The 14,612-nt window shown below is 42.7% G+C and overlaps 1 protein-coding gene across 5 annotated transcripts in view; it reads right to left on the bottom strand.

The window, feature by feature from the left end:
* The window catches only part of RAD51B (RAD51 paralog B), a 684,164-nt gene that overhangs the window by 112,318 nt on the left and 557,234 nt on the right, over window positions 1–14,612 (bottom strand). For all 5 annotated transcript variants that reach the window (XR_006381711.1, XM_044231189.1, XM_044231192.1 and 2 more), the window contains exon 10: window positions 8,368–8,446. Coding sequence is in view for 4 of the 5 variants with exons in the window: in XM_044231189.1 (XP_044087124.1) it covers window positions 8,368–8,446 (79 nt within the window). In the remaining variant the exon portion in view is untranslated. The remainder of the gene's footprint in view (window positions 1–8,367; window positions 8,447–14,612) is intronic.

The raw sequence follows: 14,612 nt of genomic DNA on the forward strand, positions 1-14,612 counted from the left end.
CCGCGGTTGCACAAGCCTATCCTGGGAGTTGTTGTTAAGCATTTCTGTTATCCCTGAGGTTTGGAAAACACTCTCTAGTCAAGGTGACTTGTTACATTCTCATCAAGAGCACATTTTAATTGACCAAAATATGAAGTACTGAGGCTAAGGGATTTACATTTCATCACATGGTGAAATTCAGGATCTGAACTCTTGACTCTCAACATTCCCTTTATTATTGAATCAATCCATTAGAACACATTAGTCAGCATGATTCAACATTAGTCACATGGCACTAATCAGCCTTCCCCAGGGTTCCCAAATCTATCCTCAAACAGGGAAAGAAACTGGTCTCTATCAAGAGACAATGGAATGCCATTTTCATCGGTATTCAGGGGCTTTCGTCCAATTCAATCTCCCTGCCCCCATCCCCTACTCTCAGGAACCTTCCTCAGTCATCCATTTGGATTGATTCTATTTCCTTTATCCATATAACATTATTTGAACCTAAATAATAGGTGTTACAGTTTGCCTTTTATTAAACTTATTTTGTTTTTGAGCTAGTTAGATTTTGAGTTACTAAGAGAGAAGGACCATTTTCCCCCCAAGGCTTACATCCCCTGAGCACTGTGGTTTACAAACAATAGATACCTCAACAAATACCCACTGAACTGAACTCACTAAAATGGAGCTTAAGTCATATTCCAGAAAGAACACCAAGTCCTCTTGGAAGAAGTTATCAAAGAAAATCAACAACCTGAATTGATTTAACATCTTTTAGTATTATTACCTGGGCATTTTCACAAATGCAAATTGTTAGCTCTGCAAAGATAGCCAAATGGCTTCCAGGTGCTAAAAAAGTGTGGACCCAGTCTAACTATAGTCCAGGCCTTGGAATAAAGTTTTTTTCTATAACCTTATTCCAACTGACATTTTGTTCCATGTGTAAAAAAAATGTGGAGACAGGAAAAAACATTTTTTGGGGAAAATGTGTTTAGTCTACGACTTTGGACCCAAATTCATACCCTGCTTTGTGCTATAAGCACAAGTAGCTCTTGTTCAAGCATCTTTCTTGTGTAGTATATAACAGCAAAACACATACTAAAGTTTCTGCTTGTGAGAGATTCTGTTATGGGTGTGGGACCAAGATTTTTGGTGTTGATCCTTGGTGGCATTACTGATTGTGATACCCTACTTCTCCGCTCTGGATTCTCCAAAGAGGGTCCTGATAGCATTTTTAACATACAATATTTACAACACAATATTTATGTTGCATTTCAACATTATGCTATAAGCCCAACCCTAGGGTCTGTAGTATTGCACCCTGGGGTCTAATCTCTGCAGCTGGGCTCCTCTGAAAAGGATGTATCCCTGAATGTTCATCCCCCCTTCTCTCACATGGTAAAAGAACTCCCAAAATTTAACTGGGAATATGGACACCCAGATAAACAACTACTTTTCTAAGTCTTTCTTCCCAAACATCTATAGATTGGCCAACATGATATAAGCAGAAATAATGTGTGTAACTTCCAATTAATATCCCTAAAAGAAGGAGGATGCCCTTTCCTCTCACCATCATTCTCTACTCCATACAAATTCTGCTACATATTCTGGATGGAGGTCATGATGCTGAGCCATTGTGGACCATGATAACAAGGGCAACATTCTAGGTGTGACAGGGCAACAAGCTAAAAGCCTGCATCCTTAGACAAATATTTGGGATGAGCTGATGTTTCTAACTCTGGACTGTATTCCTCTGCAATGCTATGTGAGAAAGCAATAAACCTCTACTCTGTATTCCACTGGTTAACTCAGATTGTGACTCCGTCCAGCTGAACTTACAACCCAACTCAAGAACTTCCTTGAGGGACTGCTTACATTAGTGTGACTGATCCATCTTAGCTTAGGATCCAGGACAGGACTGGAATATTCCCAAAAGAGGCTCATGAAATCTGAGAGGTAAGTTACCAGAGGGGCTTCTGTGATGGAAGATGAGAGGCCCAAACCCATTTCTGCTTTAGTAAAATCTTGGGAGTTCTAAGTACCTAAAAAGGGCTACAAACATAATTTGGAGGCAGTGAACACGACTTTGCCTTTCTGGAACTCAGACTGCTGACCTGAAAAGGGTGATGGACAAAACTAAAATCTCTCATTCTTAGAAGTGTATATAGCTAACTTTGGGAGGAATTAAGGTAATTTTTCTCAACCAATCATCTAAGTATATGCATAAAGCACATGTGTTGTGCAGAAGATCCCTCTAGAGACTATGGAAGGATTATACCCAATGGCAGAGATAAGAGTCATCCATAAAGAATACAAAGAAGACTGACCATGGAAACATGACAACAAACTCAGAATTACACACAGCTGTGTAGAAATGGTCCACTACAACCAGAGGAAGTTTAAATTGGTAAACATCCTTGGAAAGCAACTTGGGAATATATGGAAAGATTAGAACATGCATCCCTCTGACCAGTCGTTCCACTTTTTCTATATACCAGAAAAATACTCACACCAGCCTACCAAGTGGCATGTGCAACAGAATTCACTTAAGTTAACAAATGATTGAAATTTCCATCAATGGGGGAATGGATAATGTGGTACATTCATACAATGAACATGGTTGCCTCATTAAAGTGAAAGAACATCATCTATGTGTATCAGAGTGGATAAATTGCAAAAACACAACGTGAAGTGACAAAAGCGAGTTGTGGAATGATGTGTACAATACACCATTTATGCAAACTTGGAATGCACTCAAAACAAATCATTATATTATGTGTGGATTCACATACATGTAGAAAAGTTCTTCAGCATGAGGAGAAGGATGTATATCAAATCCAGGAGAGTTTTTACTTTTGTGGAAGAGTGCAAGGCAGGGAAGGGATGGACTGGGAGTTTTTTGTTTTGTCAAATTTCATTCCTATAATAATTAAAAAAAATCTGAAGCAAATGTAACAAAATTTGAACATTTGCTAATACTGGGTGTTCAAGTCATGAGTTTTATCAGTTTCTGTCCTGTTCTGTATTTAATTTTTTTTTCCACACTGAAAACAAAATCTCTCTTTGAAACTGATAGCCAGAGTAAAGAAGTAAACAAAGCAGAGGGCTGGTGTGAGGAGATGTCATGGAGAGAGGGAATGTGAAGTAAATGTCCAAAAAGGGGAGAGAACTGGCAGAGGGGCATCCTTCCTCATCTTCCCGGGAAGCTCCTCCCTGAAAGGCAGGCAGAGCCACAGAGAACAATACCTTGGCCTGCCCCAGCTTTCTGAGGCTGCAGGGGCACCTGGCAGCTGAGGGACAACGTGACAGACCTGCTCTGCCCTCTTCTCTGTGACCTTTGGGAGAGGAGCTCACTTTCTGTGCTCCACTGAATCCCAGGGCTCTCTGCCCAGGCTCCCACAGGAATGTCAGGCTATGGCAGGTGTGTGGGTTGTATTGATCAAGCAGACCTCCATCCCAGAAATGGACTGAGAACCTTCTGGGTCACTTTGAGTCCACCAGGCAGAAAACATTTAGATGGGTTACTAATACCAACTGAAATCTGATGAACTTAGATGGTGCTATTTGGGGGCAAAGAATTTTTCAATAAATCATCCAGTTGGCTCAGTGACTCAGAAAATGGGATGGAAGAATTTAACCCAACTTTGTGACAAGAGAACAAATAGAGAAGATTGATGCCTCTCCCAATGAGCTTCAAAAGGTGTTCAAACAACCATTCTTGATTTTACAAGAAAGATGAGGTGGATAGTTTTCCAGCTCTTAAGAACAATCATTGTTTCCTTGTTTTCTGGTTTCTTCCGAGTCCCTATGTTAGGTGATTGAAAAAACGGGAAACTAGCTTCATCTGCAGAGCCTTCTCTGGACACTTCTCAGGGTACCCTGGGCTCCCCTGAGCTTCCCCAGCCCCGTCCCAAGGTTTACGCTGCTCATTTACCCTTGAACTAGCAGAGGACAGCACCAAAATCCAAATGCATCCTGTCATACCTAATTTTAATTTTTTAAAAAACAACATTAAAAACCACCGCTCTACCCTACCAAGAAACTAAGCCATTATCTTCTGTCCTTAACAACCTGGCTTTTGTTCTTCAAATGCTGCCTAGATACCCAGGGCCATGGAGAGAGTAGGGGAAAGGAAGGTGATTGAGGAGGAGCATCTGCTGACTCTCCCTGGCCAGCCCGGCTTCCTCATCAAGTCAACCGGCCTCCACTGCCATGAGGCCAGGAAGAAGGCTAGGCCTGCTCTGGGAGAGCCTGGCCTCGGGTTTTCCGGAGGCCTCCCACAGCATCAGCAACATGGCCTGGCTGTTTTCAATTACACAATCTTAATCTTTATTTCTGGCCTGACACAGAGATCCAGAGGTCCCAGCTGTATTCTGCCGGGCACAACATTTGGGGCTTGTTGGGGGAAACAAAGAACACGACCAGAGCAGAATGTGGGTCAAGCTGGAGTTCACTATAAATGCTCCCTTCCTTTCTGCTGCCATGAGGTTTTGCGGGCCGCCCCATTAAGGCCGATTCCCAAAGCCAGCTCTGCTTTTCCCTCTCCCCTAGGTTTCCGCACCCCTTAGCCTCACTCTGAGCCAGCCAAACTCTCAGCTTTTCTACCCAGTGGGCACTGAGTCTTTCATGGGGGGAACTCTGGGGACAAAAGGAGAAAAGGATTTATGGGAGCCACCCCTACACCCTCACATTTCCCACCTCAGTTGCACAAAAGGGCTGTCTCTCCCTCTGCCGGGACCTGGCCCCTCTGAACCATCAGGAAGCTGGTGGCTTCCACTCCTTTGGGGCCAAATATTTCCAGGGTGTTGAGCCCAACCACCAGCCAGGACCGCAACAAGTGCAGGACAGACAAAGACGCAAAGAGTACATCATTACCATGGAAATGGCCTGAGCTGGCGGCTGCTGAAAATGCCGGGAGGGTGGGTGTTCTTTTACTTTTTCTTTTTTTTACTTTTTCTTTTCTTTCCTTCTCTTTCTTTTTTTTTCTTTTAGCAAAGGGAGAATAGTTCCGCTTTCTATTTTACGACAACAATAGCACGGACCGGCTCCTTCAAGTATTTCAAACACCAGCCTGAGAAATCTCTAACCAGGCCCCTCCGTCTCTCCGTCTCTCCGGCCTGCCGATGTATTGTTCCTCCCATCCCAGGGAACAAAGGGGCAGGAAGGGTCTAAGGCCCCCAGTTGCTGGCTCTTCTTAGCATCCTAATCCTTGAGAACTGGTGAGGGGAATGGCCTGTGGAGCTGGGAAATCGAATTTTAGCCTCACCTTTTATTCCCACCCTCTGCTTATACACACGGGAGCACTTCAGGTATTATAACCTCCTGGTCAGCAGGCCCACAGGAGTCTTGGACTTGCTCAGGGGATAAAAGGCACCTTGGGGTCATTCCCACATTCACTAACCCCCTGAAAAAAGGGAAGTCTGTAGGAATTGTTTCTTCCCACCACTCCAGGCTGGCTCCATTACAAAGACTGACTGTCCAGCCCCAAGGGGCTGGGCTGGCAGTCTCTTTTTTTATTGGTATCGAAGGAGCTGCCCTCACCCTTCCAGCCCTTCTCCTCTCTGTCTCTCTGACCCTCAGACAGGGATTGCATTGCCTGCCCCCCTCCCCCAATTCCCCAGCACTAGGTACCAACCAACCTCCATACCAACTTGGGGCTATGGTGCCAGAACAACCCCCTACACAAGGAAAGCCTCTTGGCCTTGGCTGCTTGTTATCTTTCCAAGGTTACCACCCAAGAATCAAAGGTTTCTTTGCATTACACCTGGGGAATTCGTGCAGGTGAGTTTTTTGTTTGTTTGTTTGTTTTGTTTTGCTTTGTTTTTTTAAGCTTAGTCATCTGGTAGGAGTTGGGTGGGGAATAAGCTTTTATGTTCTGGTGTGTGGAGATCTCTAGGTACAACTCTACTGAGCTAAGCGATGAGAAGTATGCCATCTCCTAGGAGAATCAGATAAGCTGAAGGGTTAACGCCTTCATAGGTCACCTACAGTCCAAGTAAGAACACTTTGCACTGCATATACACAAACTCATAATGCACACACACAGTCACACAAGGGACATTTCATGGAATAGTGCAATACGTGTGACGTCATCTGTTATTTTCTATTGTCTTCTATTTCATTTTTAAAAATTCTGGTTGTGACTCATGAATTTCCTTTCATGACCCACCAATGGGTTGCAACACAGTTTGCAAAGTGCTGAATCAAGGTTGACCTTGTCGTTTTCATGCTGACAAAACTAGGGGGACAGAGATTTTTCTCAAGATCATACCAGAGCTTGGAACAGAAATCCACGGGGTCTCTCCACTAAAGGAGGGATCTCCATTTCTCTGGGGCTCAGAGGTCCTTTTTGTTTTCCCAGAGTCTTGGGAGCACAAGGCTATTGGGGAGGGAGAGCCCAGAGGTCCGTATTCGTGGCATTCCTGCTAGGGGCTGAAAGGTTCCGCTGCCTCAGAAAACCTTACAGTGGGAAGGGTAGCTGGGGCAGTGCGGTTGAGAAAAAGCTTCCAGGTGAGGCACTGTGGCCTCCCAGACATTTTTTTATATCCTGCTTGGGGTTCCTGCATCATCAGACATTTCCTGAATTTCTTGTTCCTGGACACACAGCTATAGGGCAGCCTCCTTCAGTAATCCACCTTCTTTGTTTTCTGGCTTTTTCTGATAGTCTTTGCAGGTATTTAACCTCTACCAATTCATTTTATTTCTAGCCTCCACTTGCTCACCGTAATTCCTATTTCCTGTCCAAATCACGATCTTACCAATGAGTGTCAGAGAGGCAACTCTGTGAAATTTGTGCTCACAAATACTATCCGAAAAGTTATCCAGATTAGAAATGCTATTTACCCAAAGGCCCAGTGATCAAGATAGAGGCAGTGTATCAAGGCTCTCAGTACAAGCCATCTGGGCAGAACTGCTTCTTTGCCTCCTGAAATTGCCTTGTAATCTTCCGTAGAATTTCTTAAAATCTCCATCTAAATTTGCTACTTAGTCGATTGCTAATCTTTTAGAAAAGCCTCTGAAAATGAAGAGCCAAAAGCCACAGTGTGTCCTGGGTAAATAAAGTTCAGCTTTCTGATGGCTTATTAGTTATACACCCTTAGAGAGTATGTAACAAAGGGGCCTGCTGTTTGCTTTGCTTAATCTGGTCTTAAAATCTCTGCTTCTTTGTCAGAAAACAATATTTGCAATTGTAAAAAAAATATTTACCAAGGAACTTGGATAGCATAAGTCAAAGGCTAAGAGCCAAAGGTCAGTAGTTCTTACCCCAAGTTTCCCTGGACCTGAGTCCCTGCTGTGGGGCTCAGCTGCACCAAACAAACAAGCTGCTTTCCGGGTTCATTAAGAAGTGGAGGTTTTAGAAGGGGAAGGAAAGGGAAGGCTGCAGCCTGCTCCTCAGCCCAAAGCATGAACCCTCTAGCCTGCCCCACAAAATTCCTGCTACATCTTTGCAGTGCAATGTGTCTCCATGGGAATATTGTAAGGACTCGCCCTGTTTCAAAAACCTGGGGAAAGTACTCAACTTACAAAATCCTAAAGGGCAGCTATTCCTCCCATCGACAGCAATGCCAGCATGCTCCCCTGGGGTTCAGGCCAGATGTTCACGGTGCATTCTGTGGGGAGGGCCTCCTGCCTGACAGTGGGGGACAGATGTGCATCCGAGCCCTTTGGTGTGGACTGTTTTCAACCTAGAAAGCAGCTTTGAACATCTGGCCTTGTGCGCTCAGTTTGGTGGTGTCTGAATTTGCCTCTCATGTCATTATTTTCTGCAATCGCCAGAAGATCCAGCATCGAGAACCACCCCATAGATCGGAGAGTTCCAGGTTGTGGCCGGGGGGGCACTCTGCCATGAGTCAGAACTCTACTTCTTCTGAGTCCCAGGCCCATGCCACCAGAGCAGGTCAGCAGGGCCTGGCCCCCAGTTGGGACTAGCTAAAGAGACCAGAAATGGAGTAACCAGAAAGAGGCTGAGGAAGAAGTGCTTGTGGAGCCATGACTAAGAGCCCCACAGGCAGCCAGACCCGATGGTTTTGCAGGTCCTCCACACTGCTGTTAGAGGACTACCGCCCACTTCCTTACTCCATAGGATCTGCGAAGAGGTCTCGGGGTTGGCAGCTCCTAGATGGGTGCTTTAACCCTCTCATTCTTTGTCCCACTCTGTCAGGAAATTCTGCAGTTCTCCCCCAGGACTACCTCCACCTGCTGTTAAGTTCCTGCTCCAATTGCCAATCTCTTTTATCTCGTTAGGATAAATATCATTGGCAAATTCATCTTGGCCTTTGATTCTGTCCTGAAGTAGTTTCTATCAGGAGCATAGTAATTATCACCAGTGATAGGCAGTCCTGAGCATAATCAGCTTAAAGAAATGGCTTAATCCAAGGATCTTACCTTGAAGAACCAGGCCTTCCTTCTCGATGGTGTAGGCAAATGAGGTGAAGGGAGCCAGAGGGGACTTGGCGATGAGAATCTGCACATAAAGCATATTTTCCCAGGGTTAGTCAAAGGGGATATCAGAGATAAACCTCTATTTCCTCCCCTTTCCATCTTCAGTCTAGGTGGGAACATGTGACTACAAGCCATAAAGTTTATTTCAAAAAATTATTTAAGAACCAAATGAGTGTTATTCCTTCAATTAGTTGGTCATTTTGGAAAGCTATACATTGATCCCAACTATTCTGCCACTGAACGTTGTATTCTTGAGCCGGTTCTTCTAGAAATGTCTCATTATTTTTAAGTCACATGCTTAAACAGCTACATTTCTGCCCAAAGATAAACCTAGATGATTTGCTAATCTTATTTATAAATTTAGGTATTTTGCTAAAAAGAAATTCAAAGCTACCCTCAAAGATTAACCCTCATTATAAATATTCAAAACAACTCCATAAAAGCAAAGCTATGATAATTTGCTTTGTTGGCCCCAACTCTTCACCAAGTCTGTATTTATACTGTTTGCCACGTGACCACATTTCCTCTTACTTAAGGTGTGGTGTTTCCCATGGTCCTGGCTGTGTAACTGGCTCTCCTCATAGGTTCTTTGTCTGGGCTTCAAGAAACCTCCCATATCTTTACTTGCTCATGTGCTTCCGCTGCCAGAGAAAAACCTGTCCACATTAACCTGCTCTCTCAGAAGGAGGCTGAGAGACACCTGGAGCAATGCCGGCCAGCCAGCCCCAATCTAAAGAGCGGACCTCCAGAAGACCCATGTAACCATTAGTTAAGTGCTTATTACTGTATCCCTCTGAGACTCTGGTGTGGTTGTCATAAACCATTGCTGCAGGGATAGTTGACTGATACACCAGCCAACACAAAATATCAAAAAATATTTTGAGCAGTGGCATTCTCCTAACAAAATACCTATTTTAAAAGGGATAGTCGGGCACCTGGGTGGCTCAATTGGTTGGGCAACTGCCTTTGGCTCAGGTCATGATCCCAGAATCCCGGGATCGAGTCCCACATGCGGCTTTCAGCTCCACAGGGAGTCTGCTTCTCCCTCTGACCTTCTCTCCTCTCATGCTCTCTCTCACTGTCTCTCTCTCACATAAATAAATAAAATCTTAAAAAAAAAAAAAAAGAAAAGAAAGGGGATAGTCATTTGGTCATTAAAAAATGATTACCATTAACAACTATTACAATCCTTCATATGATTCCACAGAACCACAGAACTGACGGCTTATTTTATTATAAAAGTTCTCTTGAAGGAGGAGGAAAATCAGTTTCCTGCTTTACAAAGTAACATCATCAAAGATAGTGACAGTTTAGCACACAGCCACTTAGGGAATCGGGGGGTGAGAGAGAAGGAAGAAGTACTTTCAAATAACCAAAAGGCTTACATGTAATATCTCAATTTATCTCAGTTCAACAAACATTTACTGATTATCAACTATGAGAAATGGTGGTATAATGTGGTGGAAAGATCATGGGTTGTAGTCATAGAGTTTGAATCTTGGCTCTTCCACTAATCAGCTCGGTACCTATGGCAAGGCCCTCCTAGCCACTCTCCCTTCTTCTTTTTAGTTAATGAACTCCCCAGGTTTCAATATTTCTTTGCCTCTTTTGCAACTGGGTGTGGCCATGTGATCACGCTTTAACTAACAGACCATGAGTATAAGTGACAGGTAGCACTTCCAATATTTTGAAAACTTATGCTTTCATTAAATAATTATGTGCTCTCCACTTTCCCTCTTCCCAAGGGCAGAGAGGGACCAGCTTCTACCCCATGGAGGTGGACATCCTGGGAGATGATGAACCACATGGGAGAAGCATCTGTGCTTCCCACCTGTGGTCACCTGCCCATCTCAAGATAGAGCCACTTGTCTGAATTGCTGAATTCCCAGTGTTTTTGCTACTATGGTATACATAGCCTGAATTCTAACCAATACTGTGGCTCTGCACAACCTAATCTTTTGGATTCTCCATTTTCTCTCATGTAAAATGGGGATGAAAACACCTACCTAAATGGGATTACCGTGAGGATTAAATCAAATACATAAAACTCCTGTCATGGGGTCAAACTAACAAAAACATTTCCAAACAACTCATTGCAAATGCTTCCCAAGTGCTTCCCTTGATTTTTACTCAACAAAAACAAAAATACTCTACTTTAACCAGAAGGATTCAACTCAAGTTAAATCTTAATAATTTTTACTATTGTTCCAAAGTTCTCTAGATAAACTTGCTCATCATCCTCAGAACCAATGAGTAGATGGTATAGGTGGCCATTTGCATCTTCATGTCAAAAACATCTCCCCTGAAAATTAGATGGAACCTTTCTGACAGAGATAGTTTAGGGATGGTTCAATGTGAAGTTTACAGATGCCCCCTTGGTAGGAGAATGGCATAACAGAAGAGAGGCTAGTGCTTCTTGAACTTCAATGTGAGTGTGAATCACCTACAGGTCCTGTTGACATGCAGTATCTCATTCAGTAGGTTTTGAGTGGTGCCTAAGAATCTGCATTTCTAGCAAGCTCCTGGAAGATGCTGATGTTGTGCTCCATAGACACATTTTGAGCAGCTGGGTTCCAGGAAATTAGCCTGACTGAAGAATCTAAGATGAAGAAGCCAGAGACAGGAGTCCTGGAGCCAATTAGAAAGCTACTGTGATAACTCACGGATGAGATGACAAGGGCCTCAACCACAGCTGTGTCACAAAAAATGGGAAAAAAGGAAATGGAGAAAAGAAATATAAACCCTTTAGATCAAAGAGCAATAGAAATAAGCTAAACATATCCCAAACTTCAGATCTTTACTGTCTGCATGAAGCAACTGGACATGAAACCGAAAGGCTATAAATATATCTTAATCAATCAAGTAGCATACTATATTTTTGAAAATTATATTACCATTTTTATTGGATAGACTGCAAAATCCAGGACTCAGGAAAACAGAGGATGTGATATTCCAGTGCAACACAACAAATCGGATCTAAGCCTAAGCCTCCAGCTTGGTGGTGCTATCTCCATCATTTGAATGCTTCTGCTCTCAGGGAGCACATGCTCACCTGGAGGGACCTCACACAGGGAAGGAGCTCCCTTCCAGGGAATCACAGGGTTTGGGCAGGTCATTGATTAATGTTCCGTTTTTCCCGTGCAAGGTTTAAAATGGATAATCAAAAGGATGATTTATATGCAGTTAGAAAGAGGAAGTGATCAGTTATGTCAGATGAATCCCACTTCCTTGTTTTGGAAAGAACTTCCAGATTAATGGAGGAGAGAGCTACCACCAACATGTAGTACCTAATTTTCAGCAAAAAAAAAAAAAATGTAACAAATTCTCAATATCCTTCTGGATAAAGTGAAGACAGTTGGGCTGGATGCTAATATCATTAAGAGGATTTTTAAGTGACAATCAGATTGAGAGCAACCTCTCGTAGAATGTACTGGATTCTAGCCTTGGTCTTGTCAATGTTCAACATTCTTACTGACCTGGATAAGGACACTAATGCATTCAACCACATCCATACAACAAACATGGGATCCACCAGGGAATAGAACTGACAAAAATAGCCACCGTAATGCAGCTTATAGCCTAAAGGAAGGAAAAGGTAATTAACAAAATGAATAGATAGAATATGTGGCATATTAGATCATTATACATGCTGTGGCGTGGAAAAAAAAAGCAGAGAAAGAATATAGGAAGTATATTAGGTCAGAGAAAAGGGTCAATTTTAAATAGAGTACTAAGAGAAGACTTTACTTAAAAGATGGCATTTGGACTTGTGGATCATGTAATTAAACCCAATGATGGGATGCTGAATATGGTAACAGAAGACAGAAAGTTTAGGGGTGCCTGGGTGGCCCAGTGGGTTAAGCATCTGCCTTTGGCTCAGGTCCTGATTCTAGGTTCTGGGATAGAAGCCTGTGTATCAACTGCTCTCCCTCTCCCTCTGTCTCACCTCACCCACTGCCCCCATTCATGCTTGTATGCTCTCTCTCTCTCAAGTAAATAAATTAAGTAAAAAAAAAAAGTTGTTATATTGGATTAGATAATCATAAAATCAAAACAAATGTTACTTTAGTTAAAAGGTTGGAACAAATATTTAAGAATGAAATTTTATCAAAACATATGTAAGGCCTTGTCCTTGAGGACAGAAGGCCCACTCCTGGTTGCAGAATGCGGGACATGAGATTCAGCGTTCAGAAAATGGATTAGGAATGCTAGTTAACTATAGTTCAGTGTGAGTTGGTTGTGGGATGTGGTTCACAAAAATCTAGTGCGGTCTCAGGTTGTATCATCCGGAACAAGACAAGTGGTGGTCCTTTTCTTCTCATTCAGCAAACCATACTGGGTGCAATATGTTTGGACTAGAGCCTAAATTCCAAAGGGGAAACCGACAAATAAGGGAACAACTGGAGGAGAACTATCAAGTGGTTAAACACGCAAAGCAAGCCATGACCACAAACACTTCAATGCAAATATGATGTTAAGAGGTCTGGAGTGAAGGTGTATATTGCTTTTATTTATGGGTTTTCTTTCTTTTTATCATATGAGTTTTCTGATCTGAAGATTCTGTAGTGTTACATAGTAGAGAGGGGGAGTGTAAATCGCTTTCTAGCCTAACAGATTTCAGAGAAAAAGTGATGCTTGCCAAAAGTGAGTCTTCCCTTTTGAAGACTTGAATGAATATCCCATGCCCTTGTGCCTCTATGCTTTTTCAAACTACAAATTATCCTTTTCTAAAGCAAACTACCCTCCATGGTAGATAATTTGGCCTGTTCTATTTCAGGTGTTCAGTCAGCCCATAAATCTGGGATGTTCTAATCATTGTCTGACTTGTGCTGTTGTCAAGTATCATCCCATCTTCTTCAATAATGACCTCCGGGGAGGGTCTGGCTTCATAAAACTCTAGGGCCCTAGTGAAAAATTTTTATCATACTCAACCCTGTATGCAATGTGTGAAGTTGGTTTTAGAATCCTCTGAGGGTTCACAGAAATATGTAGTTGGGCAAGAATGAGTACAGACCTTGGGGATCAGAAAGCCCAGGGCCCCAACAAGGCAGGTGTGTGATACTGTGAGCTATTATCCCCCCTGCAAATAGCCAGATTGTTTTTTCTTGAATGTTTCCTTCATATCAGACTAGTACGGCTTTACACTCTAACGAATATATTTTCTCCTCTCCTCACCTATTCTTGCAAGGAAAGTGTTCATCAGTACTTTAAAATTCTTTAGAGGAACATTTAAAGTTCCTCCAAAGTCCCAAGTCCCACTACTATCTGGATGTAATTTCCATTACTCGCACCATCCACCCATCTATACATGTACTTATTCAACCCACAAACATTTACTGGGCACTTTCCTTTGTGCTAGGCACTGTTCTAGAGGCAGGGGATATAGCAGGGGTTGGGACAGACAAGGTCCTTGCTTTCATGGAGCTGACATTCTGATGGCAGAACATAGACAATATAGAGAAGCCTTTAGGCCTTTGGGCTTTTTTTCCCTGTTGATATTCTTCTAGGAGTTCCTCATTCCTGAGCACTCATTCATTCATTCAATCTATTCATCAGTAAGCATTTATTGTTGGGCCAAGCAGATTCAATTTGCAATGTGTGATTTTCATTTTTTAAAGGACCGCTATCTATTTTGACCTCAATTTATTTCTTAGGTATATGTTCTGAATTCTCGATGGAATTGCAAAGATCAGGAGCATGTTCTTTGATCCCACAGCCATCCCTTTTATAGGGCCCAATCCAGTGCTTTGTACAAAGTGGACAAATGATTGATGGGTATCTTCCTCACAGTTCTTTACTTTATCTGTGTGCTATATGTGTGAAATTTACAATTTACAAGTGAAAACACAAAGACCTAGATATTCCAAATAAAACGTGGAAGGGGAAGTCAGCCCTTGGAGCTCACTAGCTTTCCCTTATAGATTCTATTCTCCTTCTTTTATGTCTTGTCAGGTGCCTATTTGGCTCTGAACAAATAAATTGTCAACTGATTCTCTTTAGTTCTAAGGTGAAAGCTGATTTAAACCTTCCAGTGTTACCCTTTCTGGTGTTTGCATCTTAATATAAGACTCTTGAAGGAGCTGAAAGATCCATTACTCAATGGATCTAAAGTGGTAGAAAATCCTACAGGACTGGGGTGGGTGAGGGAGCCTTCCGGGGTTCCCACAGAATGACGTTGGTGATGAGGT

Source organism: Neovison vison, chromosome 13 (assembly GCF_020171115.1).
Source record: "Neovison vison isolate M4711 chromosome 13, ASM_NN_V1, whole genome shotgun sequence".
Lineage (NCBI taxonomy): Eukaryota > Metazoa > Chordata > Mammalia > Carnivora > Mustelidae > Neogale > Neogale vison.